The 12,953-nt window shown below is 40.9% G+C and overlaps 1 protein-coding gene across 14 annotated transcripts in view; it reads left to right on the forward strand.

Annotated features, from left to right (window-relative positions):
- Positions 1 to 12,953, forward strand: part of DCUN1D4 (defective in cullin neddylation 1 domain containing 4) — a 112,565-nt gene that overhangs the window by 556 nt on the left and 99,056 nt on the right. For 7 of the 14 annotated variants that reach the window (XM_085864073.1, XM_085864069.1, XM_085864075.1 and 4 more), the window contains exons 2-3: positions 695 to 766; positions 1,278 to 1,320. Coding sequence is in view for 1 of the 14 variants with exons in the window: in XM_085864065.1 (XP_085720191.1) it covers positions 7 to 189; positions 695 to 766; positions 1,278 to 1,320 (298 nt within the window). In the remaining 13 variants the exon portion in view is untranslated. Of the gene's footprint in view, positions 190 to 222; positions 444 to 694; positions 767 to 1,277; positions 1,321 to 12,953 lie in introns of those variants that run through there. The other 7 variants (XM_085864077.1, XM_085864072.1, XM_085864067.1 and 4 more) reach the window with 4 other exon arrangements.

Below are 12,953 nucleotides of genomic sequence, written 5' to 3' on the forward strand. Positions count from 1 at the left end.
GTTTGGATGAACTGTGTTGTGTGTGTGTGCTCTCTGGCGCTTGTGTGTGCATTTCTCCACTTCTTCACCCACACCTCTTCCTCCTCTTCACGCTTCCCTCTAATCAGATTAGTTATCTCCTCGTCCTCTTATTTTTTTTTCCTCATTCGAACCTTTCTTTCTATCCTGTGTATTTATTGCTCATCGTCGGTACGTTTACCTCCCCCCCCCCCCCACTCCTACCACTCCCACCACTCTCTCCCCTCTCTCCAACGTAATCTCGATTCGATTTATCACTCGAGCGACATCCATATCGTTGGGCCGGGAGGTTTAGAAGCGGATAAGCTGTGCGGCTGGGTCACACGGGGTCGGAGGGGTCGGTGTTCGATCTGCAGGAGGTTAGGAAGGAGTAGGAGGGCGATCGGGAGAAGAGGGACGAGGGACAAGGGACGGACAAACGAAAGGCGTGATTCTTGCGTCGCGGCCTAGCATGTTGGAAATCTGGCCCAATTGTAGCCAAGCCTGGTTAACGACTTGGGCTTAATAATAATAAAGGCTTCAGTGAACTGGTCTGACTTCATTATTTCTAAAAAGAACGAAAGAGAATGTTAATAATATGATTCTCATTTAAACAATTCGCTTTTCTTTTTTTTTTTTTTTTTTGTTTTTTTCCTAATTTTTTTGTCTTTTTGTTCTTCTTCTTCTTGCCCCCTAGTTCCACGAAGTGTGCGGGGCAGTCATCACTCTGGAGAACTTTCACAGGATCTTCAAAACTTTTAACAGACTGGTAAACTTCAAGCCCTGCAGTTGTGCCTATTCCAAAAGTCGAGTTGCCTCGTTGTGTGCGATGCTTTGGGATCATGAAAGGTCTTAGACGGTCAGGACAAGCCCAGGGAGATGTCACCTAAGACCCCTTGTAGCTGACTGCTCAAGGAGTGGGTTTGCAGTCATGGCATGAAATTGAAAATTGCATCGACTGCTTCGTGCAAAGTGCGAAGCAAAGTTTCGATGGCTCGTTATGTTGGTATTGTTCATGACCCTCGATTTGCTTTATTCTCCAGGTGTGCAATTTTGGGCTGGAATTGGCTGTGCTAATGAGTTCTAGACACTGTCAAGTTCAGCCACACCACAGACAACTTAAAATGACTTTCTCATCCCCTGAAGAATAACCAAACCACCCCTTCATCCCCACCCCCACCCCCCCCCCAATTTCATTAGTATTCTATGTGTAGTAATGTGTGAGATTGGCTTCAATAAAAAAAATAACCCCCCCCCCCCCTGTTTATTCTCGTTTCCAGAATCTGAGAGAGGAGTTTGATGGGCACGGCGACAACGGCATAAGTATGTATGTTTTGTGTTTTTGGGGGGTGTAAATAGACATCGTTACAAATGTATGAAATCCTTACAAGCAAAATTTGTTCGTTTTATTTGAATTTGCTGCTTGCCCTTTAATCTGCCAAACTCAATTGAATGGGTGACAGCTTACTGCTGAAATAAAAGTAGCTCATTGTTTTGCTGTTATCTTCTTTATGTCTCGACAAGATCGAGGCTCATAGAAGAGCGAGGTAACAGGGTATGAACTGACAGTGGGGCAAGAGTTGGACTTGATAAAGGAAAAAGAAAAGAGAGGAGGATGCACAGCAATCTGAAATAAGAGGGTTGTGCTATATACAGGGTCAATGGGGTATAAAAACGTGAGTAGAGGTGGGGGATGGTATGAGATGGGTGTGCACCACCTGCCTTGAAGCTCTGCGGGGGAAGAGTGACACACAACGGCCTTGGGAAGGCGGTTCCACAGATGGGAGAACCGAGGAATAAGAGTTTGCGTGTAGTCAACCTGAATTGGTGAAGTTTAAGACTGCAAGCTCGGTGATTAAATTATTCTCATTGTGCATGTCCAATTACAAATTTTCAGTTATTATGACTGGGCATAACCGCTTATGTGATATAGTAAACATTTCTTGTACAGTGTGCAGGGTGGCCTGAAAATCCCTTTACCACTCCCCAGCAAAGCATTCGTTCTTAATCTCTTCTTAATCATTGTATCTATATGATGAAGTGCATATAGATTTAATGACTGATTGATTATTGTGAGTACTGCACATTCAAACCTGTATATTAAAAGAGTTTAAGAATGAATGCTTTACTGGTGAGGAGTAAAGCAACTTTCAGGCCACTTTGTGGGTCAGTGTTTCTCAGCCAGATTTACCAGATGACCCACCCGTCCTGGTATTTGGTCATTGTGACCCCGTTATCTTTACAAGGGTTAAAAAAAACAGCAACAACCCAGGAATGGGGATTTTGAAGAAAAAAAACCAATTTACTGGGTTTATTCAAGTGAGGTTAAAAAAGAAATACACAGGTGGGGAAAGATGGGCTGGCCCATTAGTGTCAACCCTGACTGCAGGTGTGACGAAAAGGCTCGTATCTGGGGCGTTTTTATTTCCTTTTTGCATATATGTCAATTTGGGGACTCGTCTTCCTCGGTGAACATCGTAGCTCACTCTTTACATCGATCAGCCTGTTTCTGGCTTTAGCTTTTATCGCAACGAACCGTTGCATGATCGCTCATGTAGGTATGTCGTTGGGAACATTATTAGGATTTGTGTAACTACTTAGCACAGACAGCTCACGAACCCCCCTCCACACACCCCCAGCCCCTCCGGAAATCCATGACCCACCATTTGAGAAACACTGCTTTCGATCTTTCAGCAAAAGGATGAGTTGTGCATTGGAATATTTTTATTTATTTATTTACTTTTATTTTAAACTGTGTGATCGACATGGATATTATATCTTCCATGTGGACTAACAGGAGGAGAAATTCCCCCTTTTCTTTGCTCTATAATTCTCTCTTAATTTTATTTATTGAGTCGTTTCATTTCATCATTAAAGGGAAAGCAAACTATCCCAAAATACAAATATTTATTATATCCCCATTAACAAAAGCTATATTTATACGATGGAACGTGAAGCATTTACTGGAAAATTTGTTGTTGTTTTACATGCTAAGGAGAGCACCTTTATTATTTTATTTTATTTTTCTTTATTTTGCTTTGAGACGTGATGCATTTATCTGATGATGAACGGAAGTTATTCTACATGAAGTGTACTGTGTTGTTATGCTTTTGTTTTGTGTTTTTTTGCTACACAAATTTTCCTGATCAGAAAATTTTAAATTGGACAATTTTGTGTGAAAACAACATTCATAAGTGAACTGGTGAGGGTATTACATTTCCTAGAGGTTTGGAGTGAGAGTTCATGCAGATGCTCTTGCTTGATGTTAATGCTAATAGGAATTGGATGGTGTGGTCTGAGTGAAGTGAGTTTCATTCTATTTTGTGTTAATTTCAATGTTTTTCAGCTCCTTGAATCGATGGACTGAGTTTAATGGAGTTGAAAGTTGAAATTTATTCTACCTTGGCCATTGCCATTTTGCCGTGCAGTGTTTCACAGACAAGCATTTACTCTGTGTTTTAAATTACCCATGCATCGCAGCTTAAACAAACTAGAGGGGGAGCACTCGGTAGAGTGCAAAACCTCTGCCGCCAATACTGCTGGGTCACTTAAGTGATCCTGATATCCTATTCATTGTAGGTCAAAATGGATCAGACTCGACTGAACCACGATTGAATAAACTAAACTAGATCGACGCGCATGTAGAAATGCCCAAAAAAAAAATCGAAATTTTTTTGAAAAAAAAGGTGCAATTTTTTTTTTTTGGGGGGGGGGGGTTTGAAATCACTTAAAACATGTAGAAATGCAAAAAAAAAATATTCAAATATTTTTTCAAAATGGCCGCCATAGCGGCCATATTGGATTTTGGACCAAGTCCAAAATCTAATGGCATGATCCTTGGACCATACCTAATCCCCCCACCAAGTTTCGTCGAAATCCGTCGAGGAGTTTTTCCGTAATACTGTTCACAAACAAACAAAAAATAAACCAATGTCACCCACAGGGTGACCCATATCTTGCCAAAAGATGACCACGTGTGACTTCTTTAAGGTCACACTGAGGTGAACAGGGCTGCTATCCACCAGGAGTGACTCCTTGAGGAATATCTGCCTACGAGAGATTCCGATGAGAATTGTTCTACAGAGTAACCATGAAAAATATGCGTTTGCCTCATAACGTCACCAAATGACGTCATAATGTCTCAAGCTTGACATACCTAGAAAGCACTCATCGAGGTGTTCAATTTGAGGTACTACACGATATGGTTCCTAAAACTTGAAAATTTGACCCTGGGGTCAAATATGTTTGACCTGAGGCGCTAACCATGAAGGTCAAGGCCAATCGCCACCAAAAATTATTCAGCTGAGCGCCAGACCATGAACTATATTCCCATGAAGTTTGACGATGATCCGATCAAAATTACTCAAAAAATAAGGGTTTCGTCGACTCCCCTGATTTGCGACAAAGTGACCTTGACCTTGACCTTCAAAATTTTATGCGCTGAAAGGGACCTCTATAGGCCTCTGATATGCGAAGTTACAAAAATTTCCAATGATAACTGTGCTCTGCAGAATTTTTCATACGTGATTACAGACAAAAAAAGAAAAAAAAAAAAAAAAAAAAAACATACAAGCTGACGAACATATCTTGCAAAAACTTCGTCTTGGCAAGATAACTAGAAGGGGAGCACACGGTAGAGTGCAAAACCTCCACCGCCAATACTGCTGGGTCACTTAAGTGAACCTGATATCCTATTCATTGTAGGTCAAAACGGATCAGACTCTACTGAACCACGATTAAATAAACTAAACTAGATCGACGCGCATGGCGAAATGCCCCCAAAAAATTAAATTTTTTTGCATAAAAAGTTCCAAAATTTCTGGGGTTTTTTTCTCCAACAAATTTTTTGGGGTGGGGGGGGGGGGTTAGAAATCACTTAAAACATGTAGAAATGTAAAAAAAAAAATTCAAATATTTTTCAAATAAAATCGAAATTTTTTTGAAAAAAAGTTGCAAAATTTTCTTTTTTTTTCTCCAACAAATTAATTTTTTGGGGTTGGAAATCACTTAAAACATGTAGAAATGCAAAAACAAAAATTCAAATATTTTTTCAAAATGGCCGCCATAGTGTCTATATTGGACTTTGGACCAAGTCCAAAATCTAATGGCATGATCCATGGACCATACCTAACCCCCACACCAAGTTTCGTCGAAATCCGTCCAGGAGTTCTTCCGTAATACTGTTCACAAACAAACAAACAAACAGACAGGGGTGAAAACAGTAACCTCCGTCCATCTTCGATAGCGGAGGTTAACAAACAAACAAGCAGTCATGGACTGGTACTTACGAAATCGTCAACTTGACCTCTGACCTTGTCGAATAAAAGCTGTCTCTAGAGAAGGTAGCGACGCAAAGCAGAAGTTTCTACTATGATTCTTTACCAAACCATCAAAATCGAATGTTTTGGATGTTTGACCTCACTGTGACCTTGACCTTTGACCGATTTTGACCAAAATCTAATCAGCGCTAGCCACCACCCTCCTGAATCACGTGGTCTAATTTGACATTGGTAGCTTCTTCCGTTCTTGAGTTATCGTTTTTTGGATGTTTAACCTCACTGTGACCTTGACCTTTGACCGATTTTGACCAAAATCTAAGCAACATGAGCCATCACCCTCCTGAATCATCTGGTGTAATTTGACATTGGTAGCTTCTTCCGTTGTCGAGTTATCTGTACCAAACCATCAAAAATCGAATATTTGACCTCACTGTGACCTTGAACTTTGACCGATTTTGACCAAAATCTAATCAGCACTAGCCATCACCCTCCTGAATTACGTGGTGTAATTTGACATTGGTAGCTTCTTCCGTTCTCGAGTTATCATGCCTACAAACAAACACACAAACAAACAAGCAGTCATAGACTGGTACTTACGAAATCATCAACTTGACCTCTGACCTTGTCTAATAAAAGCTGTCTCGAGAGAATGTAACGATGCAAACCAGAAGTTTCTACGATGATTCTGTACCAAACCATCAAAAATCGACTGTTTTGGATGTTTGACCTCACTGTGACCTTGACCTTTGACCAATTTTGACCATAATTTAATCAGCGCTCGCCACCACCCTCCTGAATCACGTGGTGTAATTTGACATTGGTAGCTTCTTCCGTTCTCGAGTTATCTGTACCAAACCATCAAAAATCGAATATTTGATCTCGCTGTGACCTTGAGCTTTGACCGATTTTGACCAAAATCTAATCAGCACGAGCCATCACCCTCCTGAATCACGTGGTGTAATTTGACATTGGTAGCTTCTTCCGTTCTCGAGTTATCATGCCTACAAACAAACAAACAAACAAGCAGTCATAGACTGGTACTTACGAAATCGTCAACTTGACCACTGACCTTGTCTAATAAAAGCTGTCTCGAGAGAACGTAGCGACGCAAACCAGAAGTTTCTAAGGTGATTCTGTACCAAACCATTAAAAATCGAATGTTTTGGATGTTTGACCTCACTGTGACCTTGACCTTTGACCGATTTTGACCAAAATCTAATCGGCGCTCGCCACCACCCTCCTGAATCACGTGGTGTAATTTGACATTGGTAGCTTCTTCCGTTCTCGAGTTATCTGTACCAAACCATCAAAAATCGAATATTTGACCTTGCTGTGACCTTGACCTTTGACCGATTTTGACCAAAATCTAATCAGCACTAGCCATCACCCTCCTGAATCACGTGGTGTAATTTGACATTGGTAGCTTCTACCGTTCTCGAGTTATCTTGCCTACAAACAAACAAACAAACAAGCAAACGAATCACTCATGGAGTGAGGAAGTTGTCGAAGTTGTTTGAAAATTTATTATAACTTCATTGCAGTCACACGGATACAGCACAAGAAACAGCATTTACAGTTCAGTCAGTTGCCATCATGAACAACATTCGAATGTGGAATGTGATGTGAATGGTTTAAGTCAAAAACTCCATCATCACCTCCACCTCCTCCGCATAAAAACAAGCAAAATTCTTACTGAAAACGGAAAATTGACACACCTGCGTGATGGTAACGTCATAATGGATTGGTACGATGTGGAGGGCCTTTCATTGTTAATAAAACTGGCCTGCACTGTAAAAGAATACATCACGTTTGCAGAATAGTGCCATTGGCGCCTGAGCGCGATAGACGAATTTTCGGTGTCAGGCGAACAATTGAACCGGAACAGTCACAACGAAGGCCTGGATATCTCATGAAAGAGTAATATCTGAACTACATTCTCACCTAGTTTGAACCACATATCACAAAAATTGATGGAGATACGCGCTTTCAAAAAAGGCCAAATTATGACACATTTTTGCTGATGGGATCCAGAATACAAACCGGAAGTTGATCAAATTACGTCAGCTAATGGCCAATCGTATGTTTTACATTCCCTAAAAGTTTGAACGAAAAATATAAAACTTTCGAATTTTAAGAATTTTTTTGTCATGTAAATGGGCTTTTCAATGCAAATTTCAAACATTTTGTGATGTCACAATCTGGATCCGATCCGGTTGAAACATGGCAGGGTGAAAGATATTATGACCCTACATAAGCACATTAAATATCTAAGCAATTGAACAAGAAATGGCGGAGAAATGATTTTTTGAAATTTCGTCCCATGTAAATGATTGGGATTTTTTGAAACTTTGTGAATTTTTCGTGACGTCATCATTTGATCCAGGTTTACCCAAATTTATAGGTTCAGTCCTTGGGTGATTATCTTTCATGTCAAAATGTTTCGTGGACATATACACAAGGACCGCTGAGAAAATCGATGCGCGCACACACACACACACACACACACACACACACACACACACACACACACACACACACACACACACACACACACACACACACACACACACACACACACACACACACACACACACACACACACACACACACACACACACACATATACACACACACGCACACACACACGCACACGCATACACATACACATACACATACACATACACATACACATACACATACACATACACATACACATACACATACACACACACTCTTAACTGTACAAAGTGCCAGAAGTTGTCTTCAACAACTTAACAAGCAGTCATAGACTGGTACTTACGAAATCGTCAACTTGATCTCTGACCTTGTCTAATAAAAGCTGTCTCTCGAGAAGGTCGCGACGCAAACCAGAAGTTTCTACGATGATTCTATATCAAACCATCAAAAATCGTAATGTCGACCGAAGCAAAAATCTCCATTTCTCCACGCAATAAGATTATACCTTAACGTAACTCAACGACACGTCTGCTCGAGCGCACTGCATCATGGGACGACCCATGACGCATCGAGTGAAATATTTTTTATACAATCTTAAAACGTCTCCAAAACATCCGATTTTTACCAGAATTTCGACAACCGAGTTTTAAGCGTCCGCAGCGATCGCAAAAACCGAAGACAAAATTAAAATCGAAGTTAAAACGAACTCGTAACGTCGAGCGAAGCAAAAATACTCCATTTCTCCACATGAATTTACGGAATTATGTTTGACCTCACTGTGACCTTGACCTTTTACCGATTTTGACCAAAATCTAATCATCACTAGCCATCACCCTCCTGAATCACGTGGTGTAATTTGACATTGCTAGCTTCTTCCGGTCTCGAGTTATCGTGCCTACAAACAAACAAACAGAAACGGAAGGCATCAATATACTTACAAAATCTTTAGATTTCGTAAGTCACAAACAAACAAACGGAAGGCATCAATATACTTACGAAATCTTTAGATTTCGTAAGTAACAAACAAACAGAAAGGGGTGAAAACAGTAACCTCCGATCTTCGATGGCGGAGGTTAATAAGGGATCCATTTGTCTTTTTTAACAGGTTGTGTTTCTATTTCATCAGGTACGGGCAGGAGTATTTTTTTTTATTGTAGGGCTTTAAACACAAACAGAACATAGAACAAAGGGAGCAGGAAATGAGAGGGGCAGGAGAGGGAAGCACAAAACAGTAGGCAACAGAGACATTAGGAGATCATTAGAACAGGGGTGAAAAAGATCATGGTTTTGGATGGGGGAAGATATAAAATGGTGGTGAACAGCTGTTTTGAAGACCTGGAGGGAAGAGTGGGATTGAAGAAAGTGTGGGAGTTTGTTCCAGAGGCGGGAAAAAAGAGGAATGAAAGGGTGAAGGTGAGCAGTAATTCTTGATTTTAGTCGTTTCATCAAAAGGGGGTTGCTGACTGACATTGAGCACCCTGTGGAAATATTTGGCAGGGGGGGGGGCAGATCACAGACAAAGCAGGGGGGCAAGGCCGGAGAGAAGACTGCATCATCGTGGGAGAAGACAGCTTCATCGTGGGAGAAACCATTGATCCCTCTTCCCCACGAATGAATGGGTTTTGGAATTATTTAATGCTCCCTTTGACATCGCTACAAAGGCTTGTACATGATAGAGCAATTAAAAAAATTTAAAAATCCAACTTTTAAAAATTATTTAATAAATTCTTCCTAAAACACTCCCTGCCACTCACTGCTGAACTTCTGAAAGTTGGAGGAAGATCTGTTCAGCCATCTCTGACAAAAATGGCAACACACACACACACACACACACACACACACACACACACACACACACACACACACACACACACACACACACACACACACACACACACACACACACACACACACACACACACACGCGCGCACACACAAACAGCTCTCTTATAGTACAGATTGCATTTCCAAATTGGTTGCTTTGATGTGTTGGTCCCTGCTTCTGCCATGTGTGGATGTGATTTTTTTTTTTCTTCTTCTTTTTTGTTCTGGATTAATCTCGTCTAACTGTTTCTGATTGTTATCTGTACTGTTGTCCTATGTGTCAGTTTCTGTTTCAAACTTTTCCATTTTGTACTTCTGTATTGATGTGATGTATGTGATCCTGACTATATGACCACATCTCCATACACCTTGGTCAGGAATTCTTTAATCTTTCTTTTTTTTCTTTTTTCTCATATCTCCAAACATTCCCATTTCTGTCTCTCACACTCTCACACTCTCACACTCTCACACTCTCACACTCTCACACTCTCACACTCTCACACTCTCACACTCTCACACTCTCACACTCTCACATTCTCACACTCTCACACTCTCACACTCTCACACTCTCACACTCTCACACTCTCACACTCTCACACTCTCACACTCTCACACTCTCACACTCTCACACTCTCACACTCTCACACTCTCACACTCTCACACTCTCACACTCTCACACTCTCACACTCTCACACTCTCACACTCTCACACTCTCACACTCTCACACTCTTTCTCTCCTTCCAACATCCCTGCTAAGGTTAATTTAAAATATTCCTTCCCCATTCTCTGCTTTTACCAATCCCTCTCCTATTTTATGTGCTATCACTTTTTCTCATTCATTCTCCTTTCATTCCTCCATTTTTCCTGGCCTGCTTCTCATAGTGACATTACTTGGCCCATCACATTTTTTTGCAGTCCTGCTTTACTTTGCTCTTATAACCACTGCTCTCTCCAACCTCGCCGTGATGTGTGCTTGCCTATTTCTGAGCTTAGGATTCTCGAACGGAACCTGATATCCAGCAAGTGCAGATACATTCCAGTTAACACTAAGATGCCTATAACCCCAGCATGTTCTTCCACTCATCCATACTATCCCACTCCATCAGCTCTAATTTCTCCTCCTTCCAAAAAAGTATGGACTCCAACATTTGAGGACTCTTCTAATATCACATATCTCTCCACACAGGTTGTTGCTGCTAATCCAGACATTGTGCACCAAACAGAAACATTATTCTTACAGGATGTCTTTGACTCCTGTGTGTCTACCTGGCTATTCATTCTGGTAGAAGTCTAACCTAAACAGGGGTAGCCTGATGTCATTTCACAAGGCTTGTAACAAATGTGTTTATCCTCTGGAAAGGCAGAAAACATCATCATGCCGATCTTAAGGCTGAACTCTCCAACCTGTCTCCTTAAAAGTTATTGTGGTGCCTTATTATCGTAGGTATATCTCTGGTGTGTACTCTACTCCATCCCCTCCTTTCCCTCTCCTCAAATGGCTTCACAGCTGATTCTCCTTGAAAGAAGGGTGATTGCCTCACCTCACTGTTTGTCTCCAATGTTTGTGTACACAACCCATCCTTCTTTATCCCCATTTTCCCATATTCATTGCTTCCTGGACTGCTTACCACCTGAAAAGGTAGATTATACTTATGACCAGCCTTGACTCTGCTTGATTTGACTCAGATGGTATCAGTATTCTTATTCTCAAATCCTGCCCTGTGGCTCTCTTGTACTCTGTCTGCTCTCTTCAACCTGTCCTTCACCATAAGCTGATTCCCACCTGCTCTGAAGATGGATGTCACTCCCTGATATACAGAAGGGATGCAATACCCAAGAAGGCTGTGAAAAAGGCCCCCCCCCCAAAAAAAGAAACCCAAAAAACACATAATGTAGCAAGGTCAAGGAATCCATCTTGGCCAACATGAATTTTTTTTTTTTTTACTACAAGAACTTTTTTTCTTTTCTTAAACAGCTTAATCTCTGACTATCAAATTGGATTCCATCTCGACCAGTCATCTTCAGCTATGATGCTGCTTCTTTTTCAATAATAGATTGACATCCTGAATCTCACGAAAGAGGTCAAGGCCATGTTTCTCGACATATCTCAGGCATTCAACAAAATCTTAGCATCCTGCTCATCTTGCCAAGTTTTCTGCCCATTGGTAAAAGGCCACCATTCCTGGATTGCTGATTTTGAAATGTTTTTTTTCTCCTCCATTCACACAACATGAATGTAGCTTTCAATGGAGTCATCTCATATCCTCTCCCTGGAGAGGCTGAAGTGCCCCAAGGCAGCATCTTGTACCCAGTCTTGTTCCTAGTATACACAATCAATAAAAAAAAACCTTTAATACAATAGAATTTAGGGATGGTATGTGAACAAGACAGGGATGGTGACAAGAAATTATCATGTGAAACCATCCCTACATCTTTCATTGAACAGTGTTTGTTCCTTGTCCATCCCTGCATACATTTGCAATGAGAGTGTATGTGTATTGTTTCCATGTATGAATTTGACCAGTGAAATAAAAAAACGTGTGTGTGTGTGTGTGTGTGTGTGTGTGTGTGTGTGTGTGTGTGTGTGTGTGTGTGTGTGTGTGTGTGTGTGTGTGTGTGTGTGTGTGTGTGTGTGTGTGTGTGTGTGTGTTTTTATGGTTATTGTAAACCCAAACTGAGAGAGATGTTTTGTCATTTGCAGGCAACACCATTTTTCAATGAAAGATGTAGGGATGGTTTCACATGATAATTTCTTGTCACCATCCCTCCCTCTCCATTGTTTTCATATTTTTTTGTGTACAATCCCTTCTTCGTTTTGCATTAAAAATGTTTCTTTATTACTTTGTTTCTGTACTTTAAAAAAAATGATGTATTTTCATGCTCGAGAATTTTATTTTGATTGCATTATGAAATATCCATTCGTTAAAACTCACAGTTGAACATTAACAGAGGAACACAAAGGATATATGTGAAGACTGAACAATAGTCAGACTTAAAGTAGGGAGACTTGAAAATGGTTTTCTGTTGTTGGACTGTCCGTAATATTCCACTGTTACCACACCCATATAGGTGTGATTTGGCCCTTGTGGCTAATTGTCGCTGTGCACCTGCCCCAGCAGGCTGATTGACAGGTGCCGTCCCACCCACCCTCTTGGCCCTTCATTGCCCTACGTGTAGGTATGCAGCTATGCCTATTTTGTAGAATCTTTTTAAGTTGTGAAAATTTCAAGTAGTCATGGACCTTCCCACTGAAAGATGTTATAGATTCGTGTTTAATGAGCTTAAACCAATTTTGGATTAGGCTGTCTGAACAGAAGAATAAGAAGAAGAAGAATGGGAAAGAGAATTACAAATGAGGCTGTTTTGGATCTGTCAGTTTTGTAGCTCAGCGATGTT

Source organism: Eptatretus burgeri, chromosome 18, assembly GCF_056783735.1.
Source record: "Eptatretus burgeri isolate ZD-2024b chromosome 18, Ebu_testis_v1, whole genome shotgun sequence".
NCBI lineage: Eukaryota > Metazoa > Chordata > Myxini > Myxiniformes > Myxinidae > Eptatretus > Eptatretus burgeri.